The 13,079-nt window shown below is 38.4% G+C and overlaps 1 protein-coding gene across 9 annotated transcripts in view; it reads right to left on the bottom strand.

Moving 5' to 3' along the window:
- Nucleotides 1–13,079, bottom strand: part of pspc1 (paraspeckle component 1) — a 145,798-nt gene that overhangs the window by 58,534 nt on the left and 74,185 nt on the right. For 4 of the 9 annotated variants that reach the window (XM_038817983.1, XM_038817984.1, XM_038817985.1 and 1 more), the window contains 2 exons: nucleotides 8,539–8,711; nucleotides 4,026–4,604 (listed from right to left, as the gene is read on the bottom strand). The exons of 1 other annotated variant lie outside the window; for it this stretch is intronic. In XM_038817983.1, coding sequence (XP_038673911.1) covers nucleotides 4,395–4,604; nucleotides 8,539–8,711 — 383 coding nt within the window. In that variant the 3' untranslated portion in view covers nucleotides 4,026–4,394. Of the gene's footprint in view, nucleotides 1–4,025; nucleotides 4,605–8,538; nucleotides 8,712–13,079 lie in introns of those variants that run through there. 4 more of the 9 variants (XR_005463141.1, XR_005463142.1, XM_038817988.1 and 1 more) reach the window with 2 other exon arrangements.

The following is a 13,079-nucleotide window of genomic DNA, read 5'->3' as shown; positions in this document are numbered from 1 at the left end:
TTAGGATTCTAGTGAATTGTGTAATTACCAACTACGGAACATGTTACGTCCATCTCAGTGCATGGAGAAGCACGTCAAAAATTATGGATGGAATGGTAAAAATTAATAGTCATAACAGTAAGAGAATCTATCAGATTATGGATCAGCAGGGACATTGACTGGGTCACCAAAATGCCGCTCAATTACCGTAATTATTTCAATAAAATAAAAATGATACAACCAACTTCATTTGAATGGCAAAACAATATTCCGAATACAATATCCAATGATGCAGAAGCGTTCCATATCAAAATAGAAAAAAGGATTATAGGATTGTTTGCAGTTACATCACTTACATGCTCCTACAAAAGTACTGGTGTCAAGCATTTTGAATGTTCAAGAATTCTTATCTAAGTAATTTACTGGAGCTGTAAGTCTTATGCTTTAAATTATTTATTTGAAAAGTAGTGAGTTGCTGCATATTATAAACTACGACGCATTAAGAACACCTTATCAAAATCGAAAGGAAATTTATTGTGCATGTAACCATTTGAGTAAATAGACAAAACGTTTTTCACTAACTCCATTATATAAAAACGTAATAAAACTGGTTGTCACAATTGAGAAAATTCTCATTAATAGCTACAATTTAAAATTTATGCAACTTAACCCAGTAAGAAATCATGTTTCTAAAAAAAAAGTATTATCCAATTTGCTTGATGAAATAAATGAGCCTGTCTGTTGGAAGTATTTTGTTTAAAGCAATGACTTACCAGCTACATTTTGTCAGGTCTTATAAACATAGCACAGCAGATATGTTTACGTGTTTAATTTCCTGGATACTACATCCACTCTCAAATAATCAGGCATATACAAATACGAAGTATCAAACCCCACATGGATGTGCTGAAGGCACAAGAGTAATCATCAGACTTTCAGGTAGATAATGACCAACGACATTTAACTGTAAACATCTTGAATACAATTTCTTAAGCAATACTTATCCAAATATTGCAGTGCTTGAGGTGAAGATCCACAAAAAAACTGTGCCAATGTTGCTGCTGAGATTTTCACTCAAATTAGTCTGTTCAATCAAATGTTTTACTTTTAAAATCAAAACAGAATTGAAGTCATAAATCTATAGTTTGTCAAAACTTAATATCGTAGTGAAACAACTCTCAAATGTGCTTAAAAAGCACAAGCATACATCACTTAAGTGCCAAGAAAATTGGTGGAAACATAAAAGCAAAGGGATAACAAAAACACCAGTAGAAATGTTAAGACAGGATTTTTAAAAAAGGACTTTACAAAACTGCAGTGACAAAAAGTATTTTTGCACTTGTGTTATAAATCAAATATTGATCCTTCAAGGCATGTGTCAGGTCAGGTAAGATAGAAAGCAAAGCATATTACCAAGAGTTAAATATATATCTTGCACAATTTTTCGACTTCAGAAAACAGTCATAATACACACATTATAGGCAAGTAATGCAGCTAAAATTGACAGCAGCTGAAATGGCTTTTGCCAAGATGAGTGAATTTATGTATAAATCCCATTTCACCAGTGTTCAGGACGGTGATGCAAGCACTGCCGTATACATGTATACAGGAGTTCACTTAATTCCAGGCAGATACCCATAGATTGGACAAAGGGTTTGCCAGCTTTGACAAAGGGTCATCTGGACTGAAATGCTAGCTCTTTTCTCTCCCTACTAATGCTGTCAAACCTGCTGAGATTTTCCAGGATTTTCTTTTTGGTCCCATAGATTGGAGGTTGGTTCATTGCGATCCAGTTATTAGGAAAGATTAAATTATCACCAGGCAATTAAGTTTTGAATCTGATAGTGGAACTGTTGGAAAGCATATGATCTATAACACGGACCATGGTGTGCCATTCCAACAGAGTTCTTTAAAAACGGCCAGACAGTGTCAGACGTTAGTCTGACTGACACTGTACACCTCAACTTCCAAAGACCATTCAGCAAAACCCAATTACACAGACAACTATTGCAGACCCCTCCCCCCCCCAAACACAGGATTCTAGAATAATTCTTATGACATAAGCAGAGGTTAAGGATTATTATGAATGGATCTGATTGGACCCTGAAGTAAAAAGTACATGATAGGTCTTCAAAAATCTTAAAGGGTTTTGATAAAGTGTTTTTAAGTAGTTTAGGGCAACGAAAGGTATAAATACCTAAAGTATTATATTTTGTGGAGGGTAACCAGATTGCTAATAAATCTCGAGACCAAATGAGAATCTGCACCACAAGTTATTTGCTTTGGGGACACAAAGGGAGGATATGATTTGGAGTTTTAAAAATGAACTCAATCGCACACAGTTAAATTAAAGTATTTGAAAAAGATAGGACTAGAGGCAATGACTAGAAAATCCCTAAGCATAGAGTGTTAGATAAAATGCAAGAAATAAATTATCAAGACAGGTGGCAAGTAGGCCTGTTCCTTCAAATTGGAACTAGAGAGGTTCCTAAGAGAAAAGGGCATTTCCGTTTATAGAACCAGTTGCTCGTCAGCTGCGGTTGAAAAATGTGCACAGGTTACCACTATCATCAGGAATTTGCTTTAGAAGTTTGAGAGGAATTTTCCAGTCTTTCCTGAATTTGCTGCAGTTTGTTTAGCCTCTGAATTTGCTGCAGTTTGTTTTGTCTCTATCAGTAGACAGCTCAGCTGGGCAAGTACATTGCTGTACATTTTACAGATTTAAAATAAGCTTGATGGGACTGTACTTTGTATTAAAATATCAAATTTACTGGAAAGCACCCAAAGTCTTCAACTTTATGTTGATCACAAAAATTACCTAAATTTTGTTCACACTACCAAATTATGGAAGTGTGCAACACAGCAACCAAGATTGCAATGCATTTTATTAAAAAGAACTGGCTTGGCACCAAAAAAATCGGTTACCTACAGATAATCAACATAAAGCGTTTAACAAACACGATATGCGGTCACGGCTATTTGGAAGCATGAAATTGTTCGAACACACCCGACCCCAAGGACATTATGGCCCTCTATTATGTGATTAAAAACCTTGCTAGGAAAATCTAATCAGATAGAAGAAATCAACACTTAATAGAAAAAGAACGATAGTTCCATACTAGTTTTTGGAAATGCCCATCTAAAAAGATTCAACTGAAAGCAGAAGTAACTAGAAAGAACACTATGTTTAGAACTTCTCAACTTTTAAAAATCTGGATCTCAATTTATGACCAAATAAATATTGGTCATATTACTGCTAAAATCAATTTAAACAACATTTATGCAACTTATTCATTTACGAGTAAGAACTAAAAATAGCGTAAACATTTTAAATTTCAATAAGCCCACAACTCTATTAATTAAGGGGCGATGCTATAGGACACAATACACCATATGACATCATGGTAAGAGTTAAGCAGCTGCCACTGATTGGGGTACTGAAAAGTTGAAGCATGTTGTCAATCTAGTGAATCTTCAAAAGTAGCTTTTTTCTTAGACAGGCAAGTCCAAGAGTTAAGATTACAAAAATCCCAAGTAAATGAAAAAAAAGTATTCTTGGAAGTTATTTAATACATGTTGCTAATCCGTTGATAGGTTGCCGGGATGCTGCAGGATTCCTGCAAGACAGCAGATAATGCAAAAGATTTCAACATGGCCACTTTAACCAGAACGCAAAATAAACCACCATGGAACATCCTGGACGTCACCTCAGGTTTTCACTCATATAAGCCATCACTGGTAGCCTTTTGACTTAGTTATGCATTGGCGGTGGTGACAGCGGCGATGGTGGTGGGGTAGTTACCCTTCAGCTGTTCCCAAGTACTTCAAACTGTGCAACTATTAAGTTTCTATTTACAGCTTGTGCTTAATCTGTTAAGGAGTAGTATACTTAACTCTGGGATGGATAATTTCCATACCCTCAGTACAAGAAACTATGAAATAGGTATGATTGATGGTTGTACCAATTCCCAAAGTATGCACATATTATAATATACACACACACCACACGTGCATCTCTCCGTATAAATTGCTTAGCTTTCAAGTACTTTTACAAAAATAAAATGGTTTATTTTCTGCTTTATTTATTATTTCAGAACTCCATGGATTTTACAGCATGGTCACATTTTAAAAGATGTATAATACTACATTCACAAGGAGTAAACCCAACTTGCTAAACAATGATGTTTTATGTGGTTGCTGTTCTATGCTACAAAGCCTGAAGCATTTACTTCAATATAAAGATTCAAAACAAAAGAGTTTACATAGGAAAAACAAAATTCAAGATCTACATCACAATAAAAAAACAGCGTCAGGAAACAGCAGATAAAACTCAACTGATATTTTTAAATCACCAGATATCCATGTACCTTAAATTGTCACAGAAGGGAATGGTCTATTGTTACAATTCAGAATGTCTAAAATCTGCTGTGGACTTTGTTTGCATCATAATTACCCCTTTGATTTCCTCTACCAAAACCACCAGGTGTACCACTCACACCCACACCTGCCATAGGTTGTTGAGGAGGAGGAGGCTCAGGTGCAGGAGTTCCACTCAGGTTTCCTCTATTGATCATAGGAGGAGAACCCATTTGACCAGGACCACCTTGGGCAAATCTATCATTGCGCTAATGTCCATTCAAATAGCAATTTTTAAAAAAAACGTCCATAACACGTTCCATTGTAGGAACGAACCAAAAGATGGCAATTTTATGGATTGATTGGCGACATTCCCGTGTTGGTGTCATGAAGTTTGGCAGGCAGTCCAGCAGTACCAGGCACATACAAAAAGGAGATAGAAAGGAGCAATTACATTAGTTAATGTATTGATTACTGGAGTTTTGAATTATGAAAAATAATTTATATTTCACAGCCTACTTTAAAAATGACACAAGTAACCACAGCCATAATACAAAGGATGCTTCTAACTTTTGTAAGAATTCCAAACTGATAATGCAAATTCATCACATTACACTAGATTTTTGAATTATAAATCTGATTTTTCTCTGTACTTTAAAGACCAGGGCTACTGTGAAAGCCAAAGATCCATGACAAAAATTAATAGCATATGGCAAGTCTCAAAACATTACATAAGTTGTAATTATGGCAATCAACCAAGGAATCAGAAATATATTTTTTTCCATACTCCAAAACGTATGATTTGTATAGCTCAAGCCACGACCATTTAATATCACCAAATCTTTTAATAACTTGGTCGCTTCAGCGATAAAGTATTTTCAACATCACCTCATTTGATATCCCTTGTTAATGACAGTACTGCTGTCATCTGGTTTATATGGTGTTAAAACTTTGGTCTGCTGCTAAGGCTGTGTCATCTTTCAACACTTAACATTTGCAATCAGGTTTATGCAATGTTTAGTTTAAATGAAGGAAAAAATTTTTTAAAACGAATTTTAAATAAGCGGAGCTGGGATATCATTTAACGATTTAACAAATAGGAAATGTGCACTGTATAATTCAATTGTTTCAAAACATATACAACTCTCAAGCTTTTTGCATATTACTGCATATTGGACATGCCATTTTCATCATACTTCCTATCCTTCACTTAGCCTTTTCTGAGCATCCGCAGTCCGCTCGAATCCATCTTAGTCTGCTCCTCCTCCACTTCTATCGCCCCCACACTATCACTTAACTTGCTCCCTGTCCTGGCAGCCTCCAACCCTCCTCCCCCTTCCCCACACCCACCCCATCATTTCCTCCCCTTGACTCCTCCAATTCTTCCACATGCTCTTCTCTGCAATTTCTTTCACAGGGATTGGTTTGACCTTTCTTGTATTTGGTCTTCTCACCTTCATCAGTCTTTCTTGCCCTTTCCCCGCTCCTCCATCTCTTCCCTTTTTCCTGCAATTCCAGCACCCTTACTCTCCTTCCCCCCACCCCACAATTCCACACACTTGCCCAACCCATTCTTCAGGTCTTGATGTCTTGACTTTCCACATCTTCCTTTTCTCTTTCCATTTCTCACTCTTCTATATTTATGCACCTATACTGCTTTTTGCAGGAACAGTGGATTGGGAAATCACAAACAGGACTTTCAATTTTCCTTTGATTTTTCATTTTCTTGGAGGAGGTGGATGCACCCAGGGATACTGGCATAGACAAGTTTACTCTGCACAAATCTTTGGATTTCTGGGCTATTCTGAAGCAGCCAAGTCTTGACTGCTATCAACTCTCCTATTTGCTGCAAAGAGCAACAATAAATATGAAAAGTTCCATGAATGAAAAGCTCACATCTGAAAAACTCATCAGCGGAAACAGCAAGTCTTTCCAGTGGGAAATTAAACAAAGCCTTCAGCTCTTATCGGGGGTGTAATAGGCCACTCAGTCATATTGCTCTCCTCAGGACTTGCTTTTACTAACTTGACAATTAAAAATTCCAACTAGTGAACTGTGCTTCTGGATGTGGAAAATAAACAGAATCCTGCTGCACTGCCAAAATTGCAGCAGTTTCATTCTTTACCAGCAGATTTTTGTGGAATTCTTCTTAAAACAATGAGCTCCGCTATGGAAGCAGCAGAAAGGCAGATATTGAATACCATATATATGGTTTAATGAAATCAAAAATGCAAGATACTACATTAAACTGTTTTCCTATTGTTTTTAATATTAAAAAGTCTGTTGGGTAATCCAGTGTCTTCTTTTTGTACCATAACAGAGGTTAGATCACATCACAGTAAAACTAACTCCCAACGCATGAAAGAGGAAGATATTGGCAATGTTGTTCAGCTTGCAAGGATAGTGACTTCTATCTTTGCTTCCTATTTATGAAACTAATCTCCACTATAGAAAAAAAATTAGACTGTGGAGATGAAAGCTTCTCTCTATGCTCATTTAGATTCTCACCCAAGATCAATGAACAAAGAAAATGGTGCTAGCCATAGTTCACAAGTTTTAGAATTTAAAATACCTGTGCTTGTTAATAGTAATTTAAACATCTTAGCTTCTCATGACCCAAAATAAATGTAACAATTTTAAATTGGTCCATTAATATCGGCTGCACCCAACTAGTTGTCATTTTCGCCTGTATTTTCTCATTTTGTATGCCAAATTCAAACAAACAATTCAAGCTTTCAATTTTGATGAGAAACAGGGCTAGAATGTCCTTTTTTCCAATCATTTTCGGCATAACCAAATCTAACAGAATACAGGATATTATCCTGACGTGATATACCCAAAACTGTTTAGATAGGATTGGAAACATGAATTCTTATGGAATTTAATCAGTTTAATCAGGGAAGCACGGTAGCATAGTGGTTAGCATCAATGCTTCACAGCTCCAGGGTCCCAGGTTCGGTTCCCGGCTGGGTCACTGTCTGTGCGGAGTCTGCACGTCCTCCCCGTGTGTCCGTGGGTTTCCTCCGGGTGCTCCGGTTTCCTCCCACAGTCCAAAGATGTGCGGGTTAGGTGGATTGGCCATGCTAAATTGCCCGTAGTGTCCTAAAAAAAAGTAGGGTTAAGGGGGAAGTTGTTGGGTTGCGGGTATAGGGTGGATATGTGAGTTTGAGTAGGGTGATCATTGCTCGGCACAACATCGAGGGCCGAAGGGCCTGTTCTGTGCTGTACTGTTCTAAATTCTAAAGTTTTCCATTTTAGCATTGTGCTGTATTACTTAAAGGTTTACATTCTAGCCCTGGCAAACATTAGCTTTGCACAAATTTGAAGATGCATGAACTTGAGTTTAATATCCGAAAGATATGTTTACACCTTCAGAAAGCTTGGCACATAGTTTAGACTGTGTAGTTCTGTGCAATAGTATTTAAAACAAAATTAGCAGTGTCATAAACAATGTGGCTTAGACTAGGAAACTTCAAATAATTTACAGTATTGATTTAATTTTGCTTGTTGTATGTAAAGTGCAATCTTTGTCAAGAACCAATGTTACATAAATTCCTTTGAAAGATGACATTTGGATTTTACCTAACCTTTCCCCTGAAATATGATCACAGAAAACATGACCAAAATTCAAGCTTGTTCGAAGTCTACCAGAATATATAAAGGTCAGTCAATTAATTTGCCCTACTGCATGGTCCTGCAGCAGTGCAATTATTATCATTATTTATGCTTACTACAGGACCTATTATGCTACAAATAGATAATATCTAATTCTAAATAAAATTACTTGTCTATTGATATTCACAATCCAGGTTCATCTGTATACTAAAATCATAAAGCATGAATATCTCATGAGCTATCATAATAGCAATGCTCTGAATGGCCAATACTCCTGTTACAATTTCAATACTGTGCAGTCACTTCATTATTACGGTACCCTACACTTTCCACTTCATCACATGAACGTATAAACTCTGATCCAGTTCAGTGAATCAGACACTCATCTCCCCAACGAGGATTATCGAAAACATATCTGATGGCATTGAACTGCATTGATAATCCAGATTTTATACAAATAGATATGATCAAAACTATGAAGTATGCAAACCTTTGTTAAAAAATCATGCCAGTCTGAATTTTAGTGTAAACATATCTTGCGTTACTTAAAAAATAAGGCAATAAACAGGAGGTGTTTTAATACATTACCATTGTTCCACCGTTGTCTCCCAGCATGGGTGTTCCCAGATTTGCAGTTCCTTCTGGCCCAATGGCTGGGACAGGTCCCATTGTAGCACCAGGTATAGGTCCACGGGTGTTCATGTTCAAGCCCATAAGTGGAGCAGGGCCTTGGTTGCCAGCAGGAGCCGGGCTATACGCATCTACGCAAAATAGTGGGTACTTAGATCTAGCCTAAATCTAATTATTCTTCCAAGGCAATTAACTGGATTGAAAATTTGTAGAAACTTAATAATTATAGAAACATGCTCATTTAATAAACGAACCATGCAAGGTAACTGCTACCTAAGTAAGAGCCTGCAAATATTGTTCTTTGGGACTGTACAAATTATACAGGAAATATTTTTCCAATATCTTTCTTTGATAAACAAGCTCCACATAACAAGAACTAAAGTATCAATAAAAATATATGGTTTGGGCATTTCCATTTTTGCCATTGATTTGACTCTCAATTAAATGAGAAAAACAATGACAAGATAACTTGATTATAGTCCAAAGAAACACTTGTTCACAGTAATACCAAACATCAAGTATTTTTGGATTTTCCCAAATATGCCTCAGGATGCATTATTATGTTTTCATGTTACAAACTAATAACTGCGGTCAAGTCTTTCAACACATATCCACTGCGGCCTCATGGTGCCGAGGTCCCAGGTTCGATCCCGGCTCTGGGTCACTGTCCATGTGGAGTTTGCACATTCTCCCCATGTTTGCATGGGTTTTGCCCCCACAACCCAAAAATGTGCAGGATAGGTGGATTGGCCACGCTAAATTGCCCCTTAATTGGAAAAAATTAATTGGGTACTCTATATTTAAAAAAATGTCTTTCAAAATATTTGGAAGATTCTTCAAAAGTGCAAGTAAATTTATCCATTTTCCCTCTTCCAGAAGTCATAATGCCTTCAGTCCTACAAAGTTACTAATTGAGAAAGCCTTTGTCACTACCTTTACTTGGCAAATAATTTAATTAAGTATAAAAAGACAAATCACAAGTTGTCCTCCTAAAACAGAGAGTGCAAGTTTCTACTGGAATAGATATACGGTTTTCCATCTCGGTTTACACCCATATGAATTTGTCCGAGAGTGCAAAGAACTGACAAAATGTAGCATGTATTGGATTTTCATACCAGAACTAGAGAGGAGGAAAACAGAACTGTTTTGGAAAATATTAACCACAGCCGATTTTGCTTCACATCACCAGAGTACGTCAACTGAAAACTATACTCCATTTTAATAAATGTTTTAATTTAAAAACAAACATTAAAAAAGGACCAAAGCATTATTAAAATACATTTGGTACAGAAACCTTCTAGATATGGCCTAACAGGGGGCCAGTTTAGCTTTGTTGGCTGGACAGCTGGTTCGTGATGCAGAGCAAGGCCAAAAGCATGGGTTCATTCCCATACCGGCTGAGTAAGGCCTGCCTTCTCAACCGTGGTCCTCTCTTGAAGGTGTGGTGATCCTAAAGTTATATTACCACCAGCCAGCTCATCCCCCTCCTCAAAAGAGGAAAACAGCCCACAGCCATCTCAGACTATGGCAAATTTACTTTATGTAATTTGAACGATTCAGTTCCAAATCATTATTTATCATTAAGCCACACAATAGTAACTTGAAACAAAGATTCGGAGCTAAAATTGAAGCCCTTAGTTAATTTATCTTCTCTACAGGCTTGGGTTTTCTTTCAAAAACCACAAAATTCAGCTGGATAATTTTGTACAGGCAAGGCGGCAAGTCTAAGTACACATCATTTAGAAATAGTGATTTAACATATGCCATCCTACACTTAGATTCCTTTAATGCAGATGTGCTGGTTGGTATGGGAGAGGAAAGAGAGATTATCATAGAATTTACAGATTATCATAGAATTTACAGTGCAGAAGGAGGCCACCCGGCCCATCGAGTCTGCACCGGCTCTGGAAAGAGCACCCTATCCAAGGTCAACACCTCCACCCCATCCCCACAACCCAGTAACCCCACCCAACACTAAGGACAATTTTTCATGGCCAATCCACCTAACCTGCACATCTTTGGACTGTGGGAGGAAACCGGAGCACCTGGAGGAAACCCACGCACACACGGGTAGGATGTGCAGACTCCGGACAGAGTGACCCAAGCCGGAATCGAGCCTGGGACCCTGGAGCTGTGAAGCAATGGTGCTATCCACAATGCTACCCTGCTGCCCTAAAGAGAAGTGGGTAGCTACAAAACACAAGAAATGAAATGAAAATTGCTTATTGTCACAAGTAGGCTTCAAATGAAGTTACTGTGAAAAGCCCCGAGTCGCCACATTCCGGCATCTGTTCGGAGAGGCTGGTACAGGAATTGAACCATGCTGCTGGCCTGCCTTGGTCTGCTTTAAAAGCCAGCTCTTTAGCCCTGTGTTAAACCAGCCGACAAGCCAACAAAGTTCAAACCGTTCCAACTTTGCATAATGACCGTTAGCAAACATTCCACAAGGTTACCGTTTAGTAGTTCATGCCAACATAACCATGTGCTATGTTTTAATTTAAACAGCTTTCTGTTAGATAGTGACTTTGCTGTGTCATTTTTTTTAAACAAAAAAGGCAAATAACAAAATGCTTCATAATTGTGTGTTGGGAACATATATAGATATACTACGTTTAGACTGGTCAATAAAATTAAGCAGATTTCATAGAATAATTGCAGCACAAAGTGGCCACAGTCCATCAAGCCCACACCGACTACAAAGCAAATGAGTTAGTTCCATGCCCTGCCTTCCACCCAGTGCTGCAAATTCTTTCTTCAGGTGCTTACCCAGTCTTTCTTCAAAGCTGGAATTGAATGTTCCTCTACACATGCAGGATGTTCTAAGAGTTCGGCTCGGACACATTTTAGAAGTACCAAACGGATGTAACCAGTAGAGTTGATGAGGGGGCACCAATGGAAGTGGTTTATTTGGATTTTCAGAAGGCATTTGACAAAGTCCCACATAAGATATGAGCGTTTAAAATTAAAGCGCATAGGAATAAGGGTAGTGTACTGAGATGGATAGAAAATTGGTTTGCCGACAGGAAACAAAGAGTAAGAATTAGAGAGTCTTCTTCAAACCGACAGACAGTGACTAGTAGGGTGCCACAGGAATTAGTGTTTGGACATCCATAAGATGGATATTACAGGTGCAGGTGAATAACACAGAAGTTAGGAAGAGTTTTATTTGCCTTATGTTTTGTCAAAAACATGTATTAATGACTTAGATGAGGGAAGAAAATGTGCTATCTCCAAATTTGCAGATATCACAAAGCTGGGTGGGAGGGCCAGCTGTGAGGAGGATGTAGAGGTCCTTAAGTGTAATTTGGACAATATGAGCGAGTGGGCAAATGAATGGCAGATGGAGTAAATGTGGATAAATTTGAGGTTATCCACTTTGCAAAAATGAGGCGGCAGACTATTATCTGAATGTCCATAAATTAGGAGCGCGAATGTGCAAGCAGACCTGGGTGTTCTCATACACCAGTCACTGAAGCACGCAGGTGCAGCAGGCGGTAAAGAAGGCAAACAATATGTTGGCCTTCATTGGGAGAGGATTAGAGTACAGGAGCAGGGGTGTCTTGCCGCAATTATGTAGGGCATTGGAATAGTGTGTGCAGTTTTGGTCTCCTTATCAGAGGATGTTCTTGCTATAGAGAGAGTGCAGAGAAGATTTACCAGACTGATTCTTTGGATGGCAGGATTGACGTCTAAGGAGAGATTGAGTCGGTTAGGATTGTACTTGCTGGAGTTCAGAAGGATGATTTTCTTTTCGGGTGGGGGGGGGTTGGAGGAAGAGAAAGAATTTCAAAAACCTACGACAATTCTTTTTTTAAAAATAAATTTAGATTACCCAATTATTTTTTCCAATTAAGGGGCAATTTAGCGTGGCCAATCCACCTACTCTGCACATTTTTGGGTTGTGAGGGCGAAACCCACGCAGACACGGGGAGAATGTGTAAACTCCACACTGACAGTGACCCAGAGCCGGGATTGAACCTGGGACCTCAGCACCATGAGGCGGTTGTGCTAACCACTAGGCCACCGTGCTGCCCTACCTATAACAATTCTAACAGGACCAGACAGGGTAGGGTAGATGGCCAGGAGGATGTTCCCGAGTGGGTGTGTCCAGAATCAGAGGGTCACAGTCTGAGGATGCAGGGTCGACCATTTCGGACAGATGAAAGGGCAGCACGGTACCGCAGTGGCTAGATAAAAAAAGACAGACGAGAAGAAATTTCTTCACCCAGATAGCGGTGAGCCTGTGGAATCCACTAGAAGTAGTTGATGCCAAAACATTGTACGTTTTCAAAAAGCAGGTAGATGTAGCACTTTGGGTGAAGGGGATCAAAGGATATTGGGGGAAGGTGGTATGAAACATACCTGCTTCCAACATTGAAACAGTAATTAGTTGTGAAATAATTTCCAAACCATGTTATTGATCCAGAAAGAAAAATGATTGATTTAATTTCTACAATAGTCTTGTTCAGTTTGAACACAAGTCAACACGGGTATGTTCC

The sequence above is a fragment of the Scyliorhinus canicula genome, chromosome 14, assembly GCF_902713615.1.
Source record: "Scyliorhinus canicula chromosome 14, sScyCan1.1, whole genome shotgun sequence".
Classification (NCBI taxonomy): domain Eukaryota; kingdom Metazoa; phylum Chordata; class Chondrichthyes; order Carcharhiniformes; family Scyliorhinidae; genus Scyliorhinus; species Scyliorhinus canicula.
Note: the sequence above shows the minus strand (reverse complement) of the source record. Positions and strands in the feature narration are given on the sequence as shown.